The sequence below is a fragment of the Lampris incognitus genome, chromosome 16 (assembly GCF_029633865.1).
Source record: "Lampris incognitus isolate fLamInc1 chromosome 16, fLamInc1.hap2, whole genome shotgun sequence".
In the NCBI taxonomy this organism is placed as follows: Eukaryota; Metazoa; Chordata; class Actinopteri; order Lampriformes; family Lampridae; genus Lampris; species Lampris incognitus.
Window position 1 is genome coordinate 41,378,765 of NC_079226.1, and position 21,626 is coordinate 41,400,390.

General features: G+C 45.1%; 1 protein-coding gene across 1 annotated transcript in view; it reads left to right on the forward strand.

Annotated features, from left to right (window-relative positions):
• The window catches only part of crim1 (cysteine rich transmembrane BMP regulator 1 (chordin-like)), a 221,800-nt gene that overhangs the window by 36,544 nt on the left and 163,630 nt on the right, over window positions 1-21,626 (forward strand). The window contains exon 2 of the mRNA XM_056295460.1: window positions 5,600-5,773. Coding sequence (XP_056151435.1) covers window positions 5,600-5,773 — 174 coding nt within the window. The remainder of the gene's footprint in view (window positions 1-5,599; window positions 5,774-21,626) is intronic.

Consider the following 21,626-nt stretch of genomic DNA (forward strand, 5'->3'; position numbering starts at 1 on the left):
GCATTCATGTGGATGTTATTTGACACCTACCACCTACCTTAAGATTGTTACAGACCAAGATCACCCCTTCCTGACAACGGTATTCCCTGATGGCAGCGGCCTCTTTCAGCAGGATAATGCGCCCTGCCACACTGCAAAAATTGTTGAGGGAGGTTTTAAGTAACATGACAAAGATTTCAAGGTGTTGCCTTGGTCTCCAAATTCCCGAGATCTCAATCGCATTGAGCGTCTGTGGGATGTGCTGGACCGACAAGTCTCATCCACTGTTGCCCCACCGCACATCTTACTGGACTTACAGGATCTGCTGCTGTGTCTGCTTAGTGAAATAATATTGGGCAGGCACATTTGTAATTTGTGATATTGGGCTATACAAATAAAATTGATTTGATTTTGAATTGATTTGAAATAAAACACTTCTCAATCAAAAATGTAAGCATGGGGATATGAACCAGGTGACATACAATAGCAATAACACCTTGTGTATATCATGCATGGTGATAATGGTCATTCTTATTGGAACCCTGTCATGCATGTTGACCATATAAATTTATACCAAAAAGACAGTGTGTGAAATTAATTGTGGCCTGGGTGTTGAAAGGATATGTTTAATTCTATGGGGATCCTGATTTCTGTCATTCAGTGATGTTGGTAACAAGAATGGATTTAAGAAAGCAAAGCAAATTCAAACAGAAAGCTAGCAGATTTGATGTGATTGACTTCATTGTCCAGCTCAGTGGGAATTTGGCTTCTCCCAAGATTTAAATTGGTTTGCTGACTTCTGGCGTTTCAAATACTTGTAGATAGTTCATTGTGACAGCAGCAAAATGTCACGCCCGGGGCAGGAATGGAGGACCCAAGTGCACAGACTGGGCCAGAACCATGCTTCAATAAACCAAAGAGCTTACTGACAGCAGGGAAGGCTCCGAACAGGACGTGGCTCATCCGGCGACCAAGAGTCCATATGTGTGTGTATCTGTGTTTGACGATCTGACAAGGAGCCAGGGCAACCAGGGGGAGTATATACTAGGGGAGCCAATCAGGAAGCTTGGGCACAGGCGCACAGGACAGGGCAGGGGCAGAACAGCCAATCGGAGAAAGGGGAACAGGTGAGTGAAGCAGGGGCATCAGGTAAATGGGGCAGTCAGGGTCACTCAGGCAAATGGGGTGCAGGTGAACCGAAACACCAACCAGGGGAGGGGAACAGGCGAGCCCCAATGACCCAGCTCACACAACCATGACAAAACTGTGCTGAGCACCATAAGCACCAGTCTTTTTGGGGGCTAGGGCGTCAACAACAAATCCATATAGCCAGCCCAGCTCATTGATGTGAATGCAGAGTATTTTGGGATCTGGGCTCTGAGAGTCGTTTTCATTGTTTGACTCGGTTCCTTTCGGAGACCCCTGCTGATATTTGATAGTCAAATTATGCTTCAGGAAAGGTGAAACGTTGCACAAGAACGTTTATAATGTGCGGTTTGCCCCATGACTGAGCAGTTTCCTTATGAAACGTTCATTTATAGTTTTCAAGATATAGTCATGGTTTTAAGTCAGGTGTACTTGGAGTGTACGAAGGATTGTAAGTTGTGGTAATGGGCTGAGTATATTCTAATAAGTTAGAATTGCTGCATACTGCTTTAGAATTGAAACCCATTCAGCCAGAGGACGGGGTAGGAGATAGTAGGCTGAGAGCAAGGAGAACAGGACAGTGTTGAACTTCACTGAGTCGAGATCCTGTTCGTGTGTGTATTTGTGCTCTTGAGGAAACAGTCTGAATGAGGTGAATCAGTTTACTGGTTTACTACCTAAATGACATTAGACGTTCACTGCCTCTTTCCCCTCTTTACCTCTCACACATGCACACTCATTCACACTGGACGTAGCCACCCGGTTGAGAGGACACCAGGGTTGTGTTTTCCCAGAACTTCTTCAGCCTGAAAGGAAGGAGCAGTTTAGTTGGCCGATTACCCCACTCTTCCGAGCCGTCACGGTCGCTGCTCCACCCACTCTGCTGATCCGGGGAGGGCTGCAGACTACCACATGCCTCCTCCGGTGCATGTGGAGTCACCAGCCGCTTCTTTTCACCTGACAGTTAGGAGTTTCACCAGGGGGATGTAGCACGTGGGAGGATCACGCTATTCCCCCAGTTCCTCTGCCCCCCCGAGCAGGCGCCCCGACCGACCAGAGGAGGCGCTAGTGCAGCGACCAGGACACATAACCACATCCGGCTTCCCACCCTCAGACACGGCCAATTGTGTCTGTAGGGACGCCCGACCAAGCCAGAGGCAACACAGGGATTCGAACCGAGATTCCTGTGTTGGTAGGCAACGTAATAGACCGCTACGCTCCCCGGATCAGCAGGGGGGTGGAACAGCAACCGGGACAGCTCGGAAGAGTGGGATAATTGGCCGGGTACATTTGGAGAGATAAAGGGAAAACCCCCTCCCAAAAAAAAAAAATTAATTTACATTACGTTTTCTCATTTATAAGACACTTTGTAACAAAACAGCAAGAAATTAGCAGATATATTCGTTTGTCAGCCTAAAGGCATCTTAGAGCACGGAATAGGATTTGCATCATAGCCAAGGGTGCACACCATGTCAATCATCAGTAATAATGTGAGCGATAGGGATTCCAAATGAGCTGGACAATTCAACATGTCAGTCCTACAGTCATGCTGACAGACCTCTCCAGAGTAATGTAAACCTTGAAAGGCCTTTCTTAAAGGAAGTAAGTCTGCAGCCCTGCTGGAATCCAGGAAATCATCCCATCATGTTGAGGCCAGGTGAGGAAAAAAGCCTGGACTTTCGAGCTTGGCTCTTTTGAAGTGGGCGTAGACGGTACTCTTCCAGAGGCAGCCAAGACGATTGGGGAAAGTAGAAGCTCACACGGTAATACGTGTTCTCGAGTAAGTCAGTGCAGCTCCTTGACCAAGCCAAACAGACAGCAGCGTAGTTTTTAACTCCCGGCGGAAAGCAACTGGGAACTGATGTACAGATATGAAGACAGGTTACACATGTGCGTCTTGGTAGGTGGAAAACCAAGTACGCAGCATCATTCTGGATTCTTGCAGCAGGTTAGAGTTAGCATTTAAGATCTTGTGCAATATTGCCTTTGGCTACCTATCAGTACCACTGTCTTAAAATGCAGCCCCAAATGTTATTCAGCACAAACGCACAGCACAGTGATGTAGCTAAGAAACGTATACAGTGCACTGTATAGCTGGTAGGCTGTGATATACTGAAGAGGAATGAAAAAGCATTTTCACATGTAAAAATTTATTAAAAAACACTAAACAGTGAGGTCCAAGGGTTTTGACTGCAGAAATAGTTTAACACCGGTCTTGATTATCGAGTAACTCTCGAAGAAGTAAAAACAAAAAACCAAGATATCAGCATAGGACATATACATTTATATGAGGCACTCTTTCTTCCATGTGCCACTCATCGAATTCACATTTGCGGCGGCCTCACCCAGTACCGTCCGTGCAGTGTCTTTGTCCACGTCTGCGTCTACGTTTTGTCTTCGTTTGATGGCTGGGAGAGCAGGAGCTGGGTCGGCTGGGAGAGCGGGACAGGCTAAGCTAACTGCTAGCCCATGCAGACCGATGGTTATGATAATACCGAGGGCGGTCTGGCAGCGACCTCACCTGGCGTTAGCTGTGGTGTGTGTGATGTTGTCGTGAGGAGTGCGGGGAGGTGTGTCGAGGGTGTGTGGCTGGGAGAGCTGGCGCTGGATCGGCTGGGAGAGCTTGGTCTGCTTCTGCTGGTGGGCCCGGGGACTATGGCCCCTGCCTGGAGCTGTGCCCAAGGAGGAAACACTGAGGGCATTCTGACAGGATGTGGAAGCGGGATGGGCTAAGCTATCTGCTAACCCATGCAGACCGGCGGTTCCGACAGTCATCGTGGCTGGCGTTTGTTCCCTTGGACAGTGATGCTTGTTTAGTTTGGATATATGTGTGTTAGTTTGGATGTGTGTGTTAGTTTGGGTATGTGTGTTCTTGTGGTTTTTGGACGTGTTTTTGTCTTTGCGTTGTACTGCCGTGGGCTGGGGGAAACGGCATTTCATTTCATGTGTGCAAGTGCATGAAGTGTTTCTGATTTCATCTGTCAGCTTGCAATTCTCTGTCACCTACATGTAGGTGCTACTTGCTAAAATTACTTGCAGTGCTTCCTCTGTGGCATACCTTTTAGCCACTGAAGCTTTTCTATTGTGAGTACTAACATGACCCACACCGATGTAACCTGGAAGTCTATCCAACAGTCTCTGTTTATATAGTGTACTCACTTTCTAAGTCATTTGGGTATTTCTGTGGTGTTTGGGAACCAATCAGCCTTTTTTTCATTGTATTTGAATGGAGTTGGACCAGCGGCTTTGCACACAGCATCACAGTGGCTTTTATTGGTCTTCAAGCCATGGGGCTGGATCAAGGAGTCATGGTGATGTCTGTAAGGGCTGCAGGCAGAAGATAGCCATCTCTGGAATCCACTGGGTCTTAGCTTCCCAAGGTTTTTTGACAACAATCTTTTTCTCCATACCAAAGAGATGTTATTAACAAAAATATGACATATGACACATTAGTCGATTTTGACTTGAGCGACCTGTTAGGCTAATTCGATTGGATGGGCTGGTAGACCAGCATGAAGTGTTATACAGTAAGTAGTCCAACAGAGCGATGACTAGGTCCTGGACCAAGAGCTGAGCAGCAATTATGATCAGATTTTTCAGACGTTTTGCAGAGGAACCGGAGATAACTGCAGTGTGGTCTGAAAATGAGAGCCCGGTGTCGGTCATCACCCCAAGGTTCCTTGCAGTGTTGGAGGGCGTGATTCTTGATGCCCTGAGCCTGATCAATGTGCCCTTGGCAATAGGGGATTTGGCAGCAATGACTGGCAGCTCAGTTACGGACAAGTTGAACTAGAGGTGCTACTAGAGGTGCACTGTTAACACCGTTTACCGTTGCATTGCTTTTGGTGGGCTTTGTTCTCCTCACTACATGTTGTATTTGTTTGCCTTATGTCTTCTGTGGAGTGTTTGTGTGTTTAAATGTTGCCGCTGCTACACAACAATTGCGCCTCTGGGGACAAATAAAACCTACTTGACTTGACTTGACTTGATTTGACTCCTTCAGCCAAGCTGATATTTTAGTGGGACAAACCGCAACCTGTGCAAACAATCCCAGTTTCATGTGGTGGGAAAGAAAGGTAGGGTTGGGTGTGGTCAGCATATCAAGGGTCAGGAGAAACGGCGTGCTAAGGTGACTGGACCAGGCAAGGTGGTAAAGAGTGTGAAAATGGCGTGCGAATGGTATGTTTCCTCTTAATTTACGTCAACACACATTGGCAACATCAGCAACAATTACATGGGTTGTAGATAAGCTTTTTCTTAGGTAATAAATCCGGGGACCACAAACCCTGTCCAGGATGTGGATTATAATCTCCTCCTTTACATATTGCGAACATATTTTAGGAACACTGCAGCATATCAAAAAGTGCACCTGGACAACCGGATTTGGGAAGTTGGTTCGAATGGGTACTCAGATGTTTTTGTCTTTTTTGTTTTGGTCTGCGACTGATTGTGTTTTCTGCATTCCTGTTGCCAGATGAGGACTGGGAGGCGGGCCAGCTTTTGGGGTTTGAACCATGCAGTGAGAACCTGATAACAGGTTGTAACATTCAAGATGGCCGATGTGTCTGCCACGCCCTGCGGACCTGCGCAAACCCTTTTCAGTTCCCGTCGCTGGACAGCTGCCAGACAGCTCTGCAGCATATAGAAGGTACTGTGGTTTGATTTTTATTTAACCATCTTTCTCTGTCTGTCTCTCTGTCTGTCTGTCTGTCTGTCTATCTGTGGATCTTGGCACTTGCATGCTTTACGGGGTTGAGCAATGAGATCAGAAGTTGCCAGCCTTTCAGTATTAGGTCCAGCCCCTGTCTTAGTTTTCAGCTTTGTCTCAGGTCCCCTCTGCTTTTCTGTCATGGCAGTTCAGCAAGCCTCCATTACACCCTCCCCACACACAAACAGATATTAAATGCTTCAGCCTTTCTCATCATTAGTTACTGTTTTATGCTGTTTCTCCTCCTCTTTATCAAGATGGCGCTGGGGGTGGCAGCATCAGTACAGTGCTCTCTAGCACTTTCTTTGTGCCATTCTGGCCTATGATTAACACAGTGACCTATAACATCTCTAAGTTTCTGGCATCTATTCTTAACTCATTGGTAGGCAGTAGTGAGCATCACATTCAGAACACTGTGGATGTTGTGGATAAGGTGAGGGACACCATTATGGAGGAGGATGAAACAATGGTGTCTTATGATGTTGAGTTTCTCTTCACGTGCGTTCCTGTTGATGAAGCAGTGGAGGTAGTCCATATGAAATTACAAAGTGACCCCACCCTTAGCAATAGGACCACCCTTAACACTGACCAAGTGTGTCTGCTCCTGAAGCTGTGTCTTCAGTCCACGTACTTCCCGTACAGGGGGTAGAACTACAGGCATAAGAACTGGTGTGCTATGGCTTGCCCAGTTTCACTTGTAGTGGCCAACTTGTATATGGAGGACATGGAAAAGGTGGGCTCTGATGTCCTGGTTCAGATTTGTAGATGGCATCTGGGTTAAAATTAAATCTCAGGATGTAGCACATTTCACAGACCACATTAACTCTGTGGACACCACATCAAGTTCACCAGGGAGGATGTGAAAAATGATAGATTAGCCTTATTAGACTGTGAAATTGCTATTGGTGATGGGGGACATTGGATTGTTGATGTTTACCATAAACCAACACATACTGATCAGTACTTAAGGTTTGACTCTTATCATCCACTGGAGCACAAACTAGGAGTTATTAGGACGCTGTACCACCAAGCTGACAACGTCCCCACTGACACAGCGGCCGGGGAAGAGGAGAAATCCCACATTAAACAGGCCCTGGTTAAGTGTGGTTATCCTAACTGCGTTTGTCAAAGCCAGGAAGACACCTGGCTGATTGAAGGGAGGAGAAGGACAACAGCCAAGAAGATGCCCAAAACAGTGCACCAGCTGATCGAAGAGAGGACAACAGCTGCCTAAGCGTGAACCAGTGGGGACTCCATATGTGGCGGGAGTGTCAGAACAGTTGAGACACGTATTTTCCAAACACTGTGTCTTAGTTGCTTTCAAACCCCAAAACACGCTGTGCCAGAAACTGACTTCATAACTCAAAATCTGTTACAAACAACAATAACACACAGGTACGTGGATATAAAGTTTTTATTTTAGGGTTTTAAACATGAGCGGTAGTGCGGTGACGTTTGACGTGGATCCAGTGATCCACAGCTCTCATGCGTAGTATAGAGGGCTGTGGAACCCTGTATGCAAACTGACTGGTGTCTACGTATCCACCGGCACAATTTGCCATCGGACACCGTCTACAGTCAATCACAGATCTCTCTCGAGTGGCCGCAGACGCGTTGTTTTGGCCACTGAATTTCTCCGTGGTCACATTCCAACTTGGTACATAGCCTATCAATAGGAATTTTCAGATTTTGATGTCAGTATCACTTCAACATTAGATGGTTAACTCCAGATAGTTTTTTTAGACATCTTAGTTGGAGGAACAGCGGCTGTTCTTGAGACATGAAGGTGACACAGATGAGGGAAGAAGGCTAGTGTGCTGGAGAGGCTCCAACAGTGGGGATTTCGATCTGCACCCCCAGCAATTTAACTGGCAAACCTCTGCTCCATGCCCAACAAAATGGACAAGCTGCTTCTCCTCAATGGGACAAACAAGTTCTTTACACATTTTGCTGCCCTTTGTTTCACTGAAACCTGGCTCAGCAAATCAACACCCAACAGCAAATTGCTTCTGCCTACACCAAATAGATCGTGTTACAGTGTTATTGGAAAAAGTGAAAAGCATTAGAATTTGCTTCTAGATAAACTAAGGTTGATTTACAGATGTCACAGTGTTCAGTAAATACTGCAGCCCGAACTTGGAATTATTGTTCATAAAATGCAAGCCATTTTATTCACTGCAGGAGTTTTCATCCTTCATCCTGGTCAGTGTTTGCATGTCACCCCAGGCCAGTGTGAATGGCTCACTGCAAACCCTGGCTGACCAGTTTACAGGCTTGGAACAAAAACATATGGACTAACTTTTCATAATCCGTGGGGACTTTAGAAGAGCAAAATTAAAGCACAAACTACCAAAATGCAGACAGCATATCAATTTCCTCACCAGGGAAAATAAACACGTTGGACCACTGCTACACAACTCCTCAAGATGCATATCGCTCTGTCACCTGGGCAGCTTTGGGGCACTCTGATCACTGCTTGGTTCTTCTTATTCCAACCTGCAAGCAGAAATAACATGTGAAAAGCCTGTGGTTAAAACAGTGAAGAAATGGACCAACGAAGCAAAGCAGGAACTGCAAATCTTTTGTCTGCACCAATTGGAGTGTTTTTTGATGCTGCAACCTGGACAAACTAACTGACACGGTGACATCTTACATCAGCTTTTGTGAATATTTGTGTGCCTACCAAGACCTTCTGCACATACAACAATAACAAGCCATGGTTCACAGCCAAGCTAAGAAACTGTCGACAGGCCAAGCAGGATTCCTACAGCAGTGGGGATACAGCCCTGTACAACCAGACCAGAAGTTCACTGGCAAAGGAGACCAGAGCGGCTAAAAGAAGCTACACTGAAAAGCTGAAAAATTGGTTTTCAGCCAGTGTCCCTGTGTATGTGTGAAGGGAGCCTGCAAGACATCACAAACTGCAGAAGATCATCTCCACATCCTGAGGACCTGGCTGATGACCTGAATGACTTCTAGTGCAGGTTTGAGAGAGACAAATTCATGCCCCTTACCCAATCCAACCCAATGACAACAGCCCCCACCACACCTCTGGCAACCCCACCGATACTATACTCAGGCTGCACTCAAGATACATGTAGAGGATGTGGGCTGGTCCAGAGGAGTTGAATCAAGTGCAACTGGACTAGGTATATATCCGTGAAGACGTTTCGCCTCTCATCCAAGAGGCTTCCTCAGTTCCCAGCTAGTCAGACTAGCTTGGTCTAGTCAGAAAGGCACGAACTGAGGAAGCCTCTTGGATGAGAGGTGAAACGTCTTCACGGATATATACCAAGTCCAGTTGCACTTGAGTCAAGTCCTTTGGATAACCATGACCTGGATGAATGAGAACATTCACAGATGCGATGTGGGCTGGCTTTTCCAGAGACAGAAGATCAGGTAAGCACAGGGTACTGAAAGTGTCTCCCCATCCTTTTTTAAAGTCTGTAATGACCAACTGGTTCCAATCTCCATGCAGCTCTTAAACAGATCCCTGGAGCTGTGTGAAGTCCCCTCCTGCTTCAGATGCTCCACCATCATCCTGATCCCCAAAGAAGCCCTCCATCACAGGACTGAATGACTACAGGCCTGTCACTCTCGACATCTGTGGTAATGAAGACTTGAACAGCTGGTGTTAGTCCACCTGAGGAATGTCCCAGGACACCTGTTGGACCCCTGCAGTTTGCCTACTGGGCAAAGAGTTCAGTGGAAGATGCAGTCAACATGGGACTGCACTACAGCCTACAACACCTTGACTGCCCAGCGACATATGCAAGGATCCTGTTTGTGTACTTAAGTTTGGCATTCAACAGTATCAGTCCAGAACTCTTCTCCCTCTTCCCCCAAACTCTCCCAGCTCACTGCATCCCACGCCATCTGTCAGTGGATAACTAGCTTCCTGACAGGCAGGAAACAACAGGTGAGGCTGGGGGAAGTCACTTCTAGTATACGGACGGTCAGCACTGGTGCTCCCCAGGGATGTGTCCTCTCCCCACTGCTCTTCTCTCTTCATCAACAGCTGCACCTCCAAGGACCCAGCTGTTAAGCTACTGAAGTTTGCAGATGAAAATACGGTCATTGGACTCATCCAGGATGGCGACAAGTCTGCATATCAGTGGCAGGTTGAGTGTCTAGTGCTCTGGTGTAGTGAGAACAACTTCGAGCTGAATATGCTCAAGACTGTGGAGATGACAGTGGACTTTAGGAGACACCCCTCAGCACTGTTCCCCCTCACAAAATCCAACAGTCGTATGTCAGCCGTGGAGATCTGGGAACTACCATTTCTAAAGGTCTGAAGTGGGAGACCAACATCAACTCCATCCTCAAAAAGCCCCAGCAGAGGATGTTCTTTTTGTGGCAATTAAGGAAATTTGGTCTGCCACAGGAGCTGTTGAGTTAGTTCTACAAATGGATTGCATTTATATAGCGCTTTTCTAGTCTACCGGCCTCTCAAATCGCTTTAAAATGTATGCCTCACATTCACCCATTCACACACACATTCATACACTAATGGCGCCAACCTGCTCATTAGGGGCAGTTAGGGGTTCAGTAGGCCATTCCAGCAGGCTGTCTGGAGGAGCTGTGGATCAAACCAGTGGCCCTTCGATTTCTGGATGACCCGCTCTGCCTCCTGAGCCATCCCACCCCCTATCAGTCACTGGATCTGTCCTGTGCACATCCATCACGGTCGGGTTCGCAGCAGCAACAAAACAGGATAGGAACAGACTGCAGCGAACAGTAAGGACGGCAGAAAAAAATCATGGGTGCTCCCGTACCCACCCTGCAGGACGTGTACACCTCTAGAGCCCAGAAACGGGCGTGCAGAATCAGCATAGGCCTCCCACACCCAGGACATGGTCTGTTTGAACTCCTACCCTCTGGCAAGCGCTACAGAGCAATGTGCACCAAAACCACCAGGCATAGGAACAGTTTTTTTCCCACAGGCCATCTCTCTCATGAACACTTAACAGTATGGTGCAGGAATAGACACTTATTATGTAAATATTACACTTTGTAAATAGCCCCCTTTGGTCAAGGTGTCTCACCTACTTATCTACGATGTGCACTACCTCTTTAAACCAGATGTGCAATAGAAATGTTTGTACAATACAAATGTGCAATTGTAAATGCACATAAAGCTGCTGTATACTGGTTACAAATTATGGCTGTTATTGTTGTGGTTGCCGCAAATACATATAATATAGTATGTAGTTGTGAGGTGGATGGTAGGTGAATATATAGTGTGTACTTCTGGTACATAAGATAATATAGTGTAATATAGTGGGAGTATATGACATGGTCTATTGCCATGATGTGTTGTTGAGTTGTGGTATGGTATAGTTTATGGGCAATATAGTATATAAGCAATATGATATACGGGCATAGGTTATTGATTACTCGGCCATACAACACTTTGTAATGTAGAGAAATGCCTGTTGTGTTGTTGTTCCATTTGTTTCTTGTTTACTTTTTTTTCTCTTGTTTGTGTGTGTGTGTGTGTGTGTGTGTGGGTGATGTCTGCAAGTGTTAGAATCTGCTGTGTACCGGAGTCAAATCCCTTGTGTGCAAAGGTACACTTGGCCAATTAAGTTGTTTCTGATTCTGTCACAACCTACCGGTATGACGCCTGTTTGAGAGCTGTGGTGTCATGCTGACAAGAGGAATTGTGCAGATGCATGTTCCCTTTTTGTTGGCTGCCGAGCTGCAATAAGAACATCAAAATAACAACTTGTTACGGCAGGATCTGTAATCACGAGGGCTGGGGTTGGGGGCAGGGAAGGTAAGTGGCGTGTGTGTGTGTGTGTGTGTGTGTGTGTGTGTGTGTGTGTGTGTGTGTAAGTGCATATCTGAGTGAGCCACAAGCTTCCTGGCAGTTGTCTTTATATCAATGGGCCGATGTGTGCCTTGAACTCAAGATCACAGTGAATCCTCTAGATCACAAGTTCAATTCAACTAGATTGTTCTTTGTTTCATCTGTTTGGCAATGTTGATATTTGAATGACAAAAATTGGGAAAAAGTGTTTTGTTTTTTTTGCAGATATTTGTCCTGTAAATAGTGACTCCCCATCATTTTCTGTGCGGACCGTCCAGAACGCTTCCTGATTTCATCACGAGAACTCATATTTCAGAACTTAATGTGAATTTAGTTTTAATTTAGTAAAGCAACAAGGTGGCGTGTAAAGGTATTTTGAAAAGTGAGATGACAGTTACCACTACTACTGCAACTGCTGTTGATGCCAGTAAAACACTTTATTTCTATGATAGCTGGCTAAGTAACTTGAAGGACAAGTGTTTGAATGCAGTCTGGTGTCCCCAGACTGAAACACCTTCTAAATATTGCCTTGTTTAAATTGTGACTTTTTGATCTTAGTTTGAATTCCTTTTTCCCCCTTTTTCGTGATCACATTCTAAAGACCAGAGCTCAGAAAATCAGATCAGGGTGTTTAAAAAAAATCAGCCTGAGTTGACTGTTGTGCATCTCTTGAGGCTGGCTGGAGTTATTTATATCCATCTTTCATCTTGTTGCTTTTAATGTGTGCTGTTGTGGTTGAGAGGTAACATTTGCATCGAAACAATAAATGATTCCCTAAATCTGATGCTACAGCAAGCGTTGGTACGCAGTTTTACATGGATGTTGAAGCCATAAAAGAGCATGTTTCTGTTTGCATTGTCTGTGAACACTGATGTAAAATGGTTGTCTTGTAATGATCGATCAAGAACATTTCAAAAGGCTTCTTTTCTCACAAGTTTAAGTCAGAATATGAAAATATATAGACTTTATATGGCTTGATAAATAGTATGTGGGGCATAAACCTGAACAAACTACATACAAGCATATATATACGAGACAAAGCGTATGAGACAAAAGGTTCATTAGGCAGCTATGTTGCTCATCAACCGGCATTGGTCAAAAGGGCTTATCTTGTCGAATCCTGATCATGTCAAGTCAATTTTATTTGTGTAGCCCAACATCACAAATTACAAATTTGCCCCAAGGGGCTTCACAGCAACACAACATCCTGTCCTTAGACCCTCACATCACATCACATTTAGACCCCAGGAAGAATAGTCACTGCTGAGGCAGTGATTAATGGGGATCTGAAATAAATAAAGAAAGAAAGAAAGAAAAAGATCATCATCAATTTCTTTACATTTTCCTCTTGCGAAAGCAAGCAAGCAAAATGTTATTCATATAGCACTTTTAAAAACACACAGTTACAAAGTGCTTTACACTCAACACACAAAATATGAATAGATATATAAAATAAATCGAATGAATATAAAACGTGGCATAGGGAGTAACAGACCAAGCTAAAAATGAACCAAAACAGAAGGCAAGGGTGGGGATCTATAAAAAGGCTTGCCTGAAAACATGGGTTTTTAGAAGCCGCTTAAAACAGTCCAAAGATTCAGCAATTCTAATGGAGTGGGGAAGATTATTCCAGAGGCTTGGGGCTGAAACTGCAAAGGCGCGGTCACCTTCTGTTTTGCAGTTGGCGTGAGGGATGGATGGGCTGAGGTTTTAGGATCGGAGTGGTCGGGAAGTGGAATGAGGAATGAGAAGATCAGAAATGTAACTGGGGGCAATATCATGCAGTGCTTTAAATGTAATCAGTAACATCTTATAGATTCTTCTGAATTGTACGGGAAGCCAATGGAGGGATGCAAGAATAGGGGTAATATGGGACCTATGGCTAATTCTAGTTAGTAGTCTAGCAGCTGCATTCTGAACCGACTGTAGATGATTTAAAGTAGCTTGGCCAGAGTAGAGGGAGTTACAGTAATCTAGGCGGGCGAAAATGAAAGTGTGAATTAATGTTTCAATATCATTAAAAGACAAAATATTTCAGATTTTTGCAATATTTCTTAGCTGAAGAAAACAGAATTGGACAAGCGTAGTAACATGGTGATTAAAAGACATATTCTGGTCAAAGATGATACTAAGATTTTTAGCGGTAGTGAAGTTTGAATGAAGTGGACCAATAAAATAATCAACTGCAGTGGCAAAGTTGTCAGGACCAATTAAAAGAGATTCAGTTTTGTTGGGGTTTAGATGGAGGAAATTAAGGGACATCCAGTCTTTGGTGGCAGCTTAGTAATCGTGGCGGGAGGACAGTTGATTGAGGTTATTGGGTTTGGCAGAGAAATAGATCTGAGTATCATCAGCATAACAGTGATATGACATGTCTTGAAAGTGATTAAACAAATGACCCAGAGGAAGCATGTATAAAGAGAAGAAGATTGGCCCAAGAACAGACCCCTGGGGGACTCCACACAGTAGGGGAGTTGACGAGGATACAAGATTTTTACAATAAAATAACTATTAGTCAGATAAGAGCGAAACCAATTTACCGCTGTACCAGAAATGCCAACCCAGTTGTCCAACCTATCAAGTAAGATGGCATGATCGATGGTATCGAAGGCAGCGGTTGAATCTAGGAGAATAAGAATAAAGTGTTCACCTTTATCAGCATGCATAAGCATGTTACTGGGCACTCTTAGTAATGCAGTTTCAGTACTATGCTTGTGACGAAAGCCGGATTGAAATTTGTCAAAAATGTTATGACCTTCAGTCAGCTGCAGGATTTGGTCTGCAACATTTTTTTCAAAGATTTTAGATAAAAAAATAAACTTTGGAAATTGGTCTATAATTCTCTACCCTTGCCGGATCAAGAGAGGGTTTTGTTTTTTAGGAGGGGATGAACACAGGCAATTTTAAAGTAGTCAGGTACAGGCCTGGATGTGAGTGAGCAGTTGATGATAGAGAGCAGGCTGGGTCCTATGCCAGGGAGCATGGATTTTAATTTTTTTTTGTCAAAACGATATCACATGGACTTGAGGAGGGACGCATAAGGTCTACAGTATTAACAAGGAACTGTAGAGAAATGTGAGCAAATTCTGGCATTAAAATTGGACGACTGAAAGGGGTGGGGGGGGGGACAGTGGGGGTAAAATTGGACATTAGGCCATCGATCTTGCCAATAAAGGAAGACAAGAAATGTTCAGTCATTAGCAGAACAGGCGGAAATGGTCGGAATAGAGGGATTCACAAGCTGATTCACAGTACTAAACAGAAACCTAGGGTTATGTTTATTACTCTCAATCAAGTCAGAGAAGTACACAACTCTCGAATCTTTAATAGTTTGATTCCATTTTGATAATAACTCCTTCATATGGAGTTGATGAACTTCAAGAGTAGATTTGTTTCATCTGCATTCGGCCTTCCTATATTCCCTTCTTTTTTGATGGATGTTTTCACTGATCCAAGGGGTTGTGTCCTGGAAGTATATGGAGCCGAAAATCAAGGGCAGATGTACACAAATCATTAAACCAACTAACTTGGTCATTAATGTTGGCGAAGTGAGGAGGGCAGCTGGCCAGTCTGGAAAAATAACTAGAAAACATGGCTGCTGATTGCTTGTTAAAGATGCGAGAGTTAATTTTATGTTTCTGGGGTAGTGTAGTAGGTGGTAAAGAAGCATCACAGTTAATAGAGACAAACTCAGTTTTATTCAGGGAATTAAGAGACATGCTCAGGGTGAAAACTAAGTCAAGGGTGTAGCCACGGTTGTGTTTTGGGCCAGTGACATGCTGCACAAGGTTAAAAGATTTAGAAATTAAAAAAAAACTATGACAAATGAGTTAAAAGGATTGTCAATATGAATGTTAAAATCACCAACTATAATGGTCCTATCAAATTTAGGAACAAGAGAGGACAATACCTCAGAGAATTCATTGAGAAAACCTTTCGATGAATGGGGGGGGTCGATAAATTATTATACAGCAAATTGGGTGTCACGCACAATTTTAGAAGTTACGATTTCAAAACTATTAAAAGAACCAAAAGTAAAAGGAATACAAATGTAATGGTTCTTAAAATCAGCTACTATACCCCCCCCCCCGGCCTGTTAACCTGGGTTTGAGCACTCCCCAGGTTTAAGCCAGGTCTCGGTAAGAAATAGAAAGTCAATGTTGAGGGAAGTAATTACATCATTGAGAATCAAATATTTATTTGACATGGACTGGGCATTTAAAAGAGCAAAAACAATTAGAGTAAGGGGCTTAGTTGGACTGGAACCACTACAGCAAGCTGCAATTACTGTAATATCCCATTTCCCCTCGGGGACTAATAAAGTATTTATAATTCTGATTTCTGCAATCAAATAATCTGGCCTGACAGTTGAAGACACATGATGCAAAGGGGTAGTGGGTATTAAATCGTGGCCTAATCCTAACAAGTATATTGTAAGAGCCATGGGACGAGAGAGGACTCACCATTAGAAGAGCTGGTTTACACAGCGCAACAAGTGGTAAAGAACGCGAGACATCATGTTTATGGAACAAAGGTATTGTTTATATATACCTATAGAACTAACCTGGGGGACTGCGTGGAGTGGAAATAGTCATTCATGAATACAAGACCGCACAACGTAATGCCAATCGGCCGCTAACATGCGGCTACCCAGCTTGTTGAGGTGGACACCGTCTCTTCTAAAAAAGGAAAAGCGTTCCCAGGACAAATCAAAATGGTCAAGAAGCCAAATTATGAGCTCTGCAGGCGGACCGGAGCCAAGTGTGGAGGCTGAGGATTCTGCTGAAGCGTCCTACTCCACGGGCCACTGTGGGAATATGACTGGAAAGCAAAACAGATTTTCTGGAAGAACTTAAAAGTTTAAAAAGGTTGTTAAAACCCTTTTTAGTCAGTTCAGACTGCTGACAAGCTGCACCGTTAGTCCCCACACGCACTATCATGCGGTTGGTAGAAGAAGATGGGAGCAAGCTACGCAGCCCGGGAGCTTAGCCAGGATGACGGGGATCGTGGCTCCAGGGAAACGGTGTGTAGCTGCGTTGGAAAAAAAATGGATGTTCCTGATTATGGAATCCCCCACTATTAATGTAGTTGGGGAGAGGAGGGGATGGGGAGCTGACGGCTGTGGGTTCTCAGCGTGGGAGAGAGCATAATCTGGTTCCGCAGGCTGTGTTAATGTCACTGGCTGACGCAGGGCTGTCTGGGCTGGCAAGTGTTGCGACGAGGCAACTACAACAGACCTGCAAGAGGGATACCCTGCCAACTCGGGACGAGGGAGACTTCCATTTCTGAGCATGGCCTCTCTCCAGGGGATCACACTGGCCCGCAAAATAACCCGCTAATGTCCGCCTTTGGTCAGTGTGTAAAGGCGGATGTTAGCGGGGGTTTTTGGGCCAGTGTGAAAGCTTACGACGGGAATTCCTTCACTGGGATGAGAAGCCGATGATTTGGCTTTGCAATGGAGCGGCAAGCCAGCTGAACATTGCTAGCCACAGGAGGTGTGGAAGCTGCGATGCAGTCAGACAGTGTCGTGTAGCGGTTAAAGAGCCTTAGGTGGGGGGGGGGCTCCGCCCGAGTCTCTCTTACGACCGCGGAACACCACTTTGACCCCGGACGACTGGTGGTTGGGTGTCGAGCAGCAAGCCAGCCCTGGGCTACCTGTGGCATTACCATTGTGCTCACTGACAGGCAGCTCATCCAGAATAATAAACCTGTTCTCCAGCCGACCCTCCGTTGCAACATTAGTGGACCTGTGCTTGTTGTGTCTAACTCTTCTTTTACCCTGGAAAACATCTGTGCAGAGTTCAGGGTTTGACACTGTGGGGGTAGAACAGGTCTTCGGTCTTGCTCTGTGGTTTAGTCAATAGCACATATCCAGATCCGATGTGGTGTCGGTCTCAAGTGGGTTCAGGCCAGAACAGTGAATAGTGTCATCGGTGAGGGGCTCGTTTTGTCCGAAAGCCTCTTCGCAACGCCGGTTCTGATCGTCAGCCGGTTCCCGGACATCAGCTTGGGAAGCAGCAATCAAACCGTCAATAAGTTGTTCATCCTCTCGTATTTGGTAGAGCATAGAGATTCTTTTCTCAAGCTCGGCGGTGGCACAGTTGATGCATTCAATGGCAGGAGAAGAGAGGGGAGGCATTTTTCCCAAGGCCCGAACACTGAACATGGGAACACGGCTGTATTTCCAGAAATCAAACAAAACAGCTCAGCGAGGAAGTAAGAATAAATAAGAATAAAACCGCCGATCACGGCCATGGCAGAGGGCCGAGTCCATACAGAGTTCGCCATACACGGCGAAAGCGCTGCGAAGTCCGAGACTCCAGTGGGTTCAAGTCTGTGCAACAGTCAGTCATCCGATAAAATCCAGAAAGTGGTGCAGGCAAGCCACAAGGTTAATTAAAAGTTGTTAAAAACAATGTTGAGGCTAAAAACTAGATAAAAATGTCAATTTATGACAGACCCTCTAGCAGTAAATCACAATGCCGACACCAACAAAGGCAAGAAGAAAGCTAGATGTAATTGAGGAACCGATTACGGGCGTATACACTTACTTTTGTGTGTACTTGTGTGTTTGAGTGTGCACATGTGTGTCTGAACAAGCTGTCAGGGATCTATCAAGGATGGAAATGGCAAATTTTGCCAAATTTAACGGAAGTTTAAACGACAAACATGATGCAAATACTAGGGTTAACGTCAGTTATAAAACCTGCACTGCCACCATGCCTTGTACTTTGGTCAAGGAATAATTTGTTTAAATTCTTTGGCCGCAGTAAAGTTCTTTGTAATGTCTTTTTTATCCGCCACAGCTGCTGCTCGCTGTCTCCCTGCTTGCCCGAGTGTGCTCTCGCTTCATAAGCCTGCCTGTTGCACACACACAGGGAATTGCCTCAGCAGGGAGTACCTACCGTGCCAAGCAGCCCGGACTTTACAGCCTCTAGTCAGTGAATTGTCTTGACTAGATGCATTGCAAATGACTGTCTGTTACGCTGCAGTATTTGTACCTCTGTATGTGTACTTTACATGTGCAAAGGGGAATTAACAGATTGCTGAAGGCGTTCTGTGATGCTTACCCGCTTTGCAGTTTGTGTGTGATTTAAGAATGCCACAAATTATTGTTTGCTTTTAGGTGTGTACACTACTCTGTCCGCTCGGCACCTAAGGGGAGGGGGTGTCATATATTGTACTGAATGCAGTTATGATTGATTTTTAAAAACTTTTTTTTAATATACTTTATTGATACCCGTAGGGAAATTACGCTCTGCGTTTAAGCTAGCTGTGCAACTAGGAGCAGTGGGCAGCTAGCCATGCAGCACCCGGGGACCAACTGCAGTTCATCTTGCCATGCCTTGCTCAGGGGCACAGACAGGAGTACGAACCCTAACGTGCATGTCTTTTTGATGGTGGGGGAAACCGGAGCACCTGGGGAAAACCCACCGCAGACATGGGGAGAACATGCAAACTCCACACAGAGGACGACCTGGGATGACCCCAAGGTTGGACTACCCCGGGGTTCGAACCCAGGACCCTCTTGCTGTGAAGTACTATGGGGACTAAATTGTGATTTACTGCTACGGTAGAGTGACACATCAGATGTGGACTGTTGAAGTAAGCCTCCCATTGGTGCCAACTATTTCAGTTGGAACTTCCTTTGCTCTCGGTGTGTTGCTGTTCTCAAAGTCTTTGTCTCCATGAGCTGAAACAATGACAAGCGCTCCAGCTAGCGGTCTACATTGCCATTATGGAAAACGTTAGTGAGCATTTGGATTGCGTAATAAGGCAGGCCTACAAGGCTCATTGAGTAGAATCTTTTAGAAAATGTATCATCCAAAAGGCATTATGATGATGGTGATGATTTATTTTGAGCATGTAAATAAGCAGGACATAACATACAGATAAGCCATTGCCAATAATCTGAAGCGATCAACAAATCCACACATCAAACTCAACAAACAAATCTCCATATACATCAGATTATGTGTTACATGTTGGAAAAGCAGTAGGAGGAAGTATACACTTGTTTTTTACTACCCCTTCTCACCTACTCAAGTTAATTCAGCTACTATACATTACAACCTCACTTCCCACTGTACTGTGTAGTTCACCTGCAGTACAAGTTGTGCTGCACAATGCAAACTCACCTACTGTGAACAATAGGAGAAAAAAGAGGGGAAAAATAGAAAACAAAATCACACGACAGAAAGAAAAAAGAAAACAAAAAACACATCCTAATATCGTGTACCAAGAATAAACAGATCTCAATGCTGCATATAACCCGAATATCCACTCGGTGTCATATGAAGAAAAAGGAAAGAAAAGTGTAATAAGAAATGTGGAGCGATGAATAAAACGGAGACAGTCAAGGCAACTCTTTATCATCCCTATCTATATCTCCCTGATAATCAGACCTTTGTACTTCTTCTTGCACTGTGTAATGTGTGTACTTTCAGTTCCATTTTCAGACCGTTCCACAGTTTTACCTCACAGATTGAAAGGCCCATGCTCTTCACAGTTGCACCAACACATCATTTCTCGAAGTTAAATTTCCCTCTCAAATTATATTCCCCTTCTCTATCTGAGAATATGTTTTGTATATTACTGGGTAGTGGATTGTTTCTGGCTATGAACATTATTTGTGCTGTGTTAAATCCTATTAAATCCCTGAACTTCAAGGCGCTTGACTTTAAAAATAGCTTGTTAGTGTGTTCACAATATCCTACATTATTAACTATCCTTATGGCTCTTTTTGTAGTGTACATAATAGTTGTAGGTTGGTTTTGTAGGTGTTACCCCATACCGCCACACGGTAGGTCAGATACGGTAAAATAAATGAACAATGCAGAGTGTACAATGATTTATGATCCAAAATGTGTCTTCCATTGGGGTACCAGGGCATTTGCTACAAGCCACCCGGTCCTTGTATAACCAAAGTGAGAGCTGTGTCTGTATTCTCGGCACAAAGTCAAACACGCCTTCGGTGGGTGTAGGACTCCAAGGTTTTCCCTTTGCCTCCGATTCTGTTTGTGATATTCATGGACAGGATCTCAAGGCGCAGCCAAGGTGAGATGTGTCCGTTTTGGTAACCTCAAAATGGCATCCCTGCTCTTAGCAGATGATGTGGTTTTGTTGGCTTCATCAGAACACGACCTCCAGCGCACACTGGGGTGGTTTGCAGCTGAGTGTGAAGTGGCCGGGATGAGAGTCAGCACCTCCAAGTCTGACGCCATGGTTCTCAACCGGAAAATGGTGGATTGCACCCTCTGGGCTGGGGAGGAGTTGTTGCCTCAAGTGAAGGAGTTCGAGTATCTCTGGGCCTTGTCCACGAATGAGGGTAGGATGGAGCGGGAGATTGACAGGGGGATTGGTGCAGCATCAGCAGTAATGTGGACGTTGTACCGGACCGTTGTGGTGAAGAGGGAGCTGAGCCGGAAGTCAAAGCTCTCAATTTACCAGTCAGTCTTTGTTCCATCCCTCACCTATGGTCATGAGCTTTGGGTAGTGACCAAAAGGGTGAGATCGCGGATACAAGCGGCTGAAATGAGTTTCCTCCGTCGGGTGTCTAGGCTCAGGTTTAGAGACGGGGTTGAGGAGCTCGGATATCCGGAAGGAGCTCGGAGAAGAGCCGCTGCTCCTTCACATCGAAAGGAGCCAGTTGAGGTGGTTCGGGCATCTGATTAGGATGCCTCCTAGGCACCTTCCTTTGGAGGTTTACCAGGCATGTCCAACTGGGAGGAGACCCCGGGGTAGACCCAGAACTCGCTGGAGGGACTACATGTCCAGTCGGGCCTGGGAACGCCTCGTAATCCCCCAGGAGGAACTTGAGGGCGTTGCTGGGGCAAGGGACATCTGGAGTGCCCTACTTAGCTTGCTGCCACCACAACCCGACCCTGGAGAAGTGGCTGATGATCATGATGATCATGATGATCATGATGATGCATGTGTCTTGCCTTTCTCATGACTGCAATGCTCCTTGCAACTTTGTTC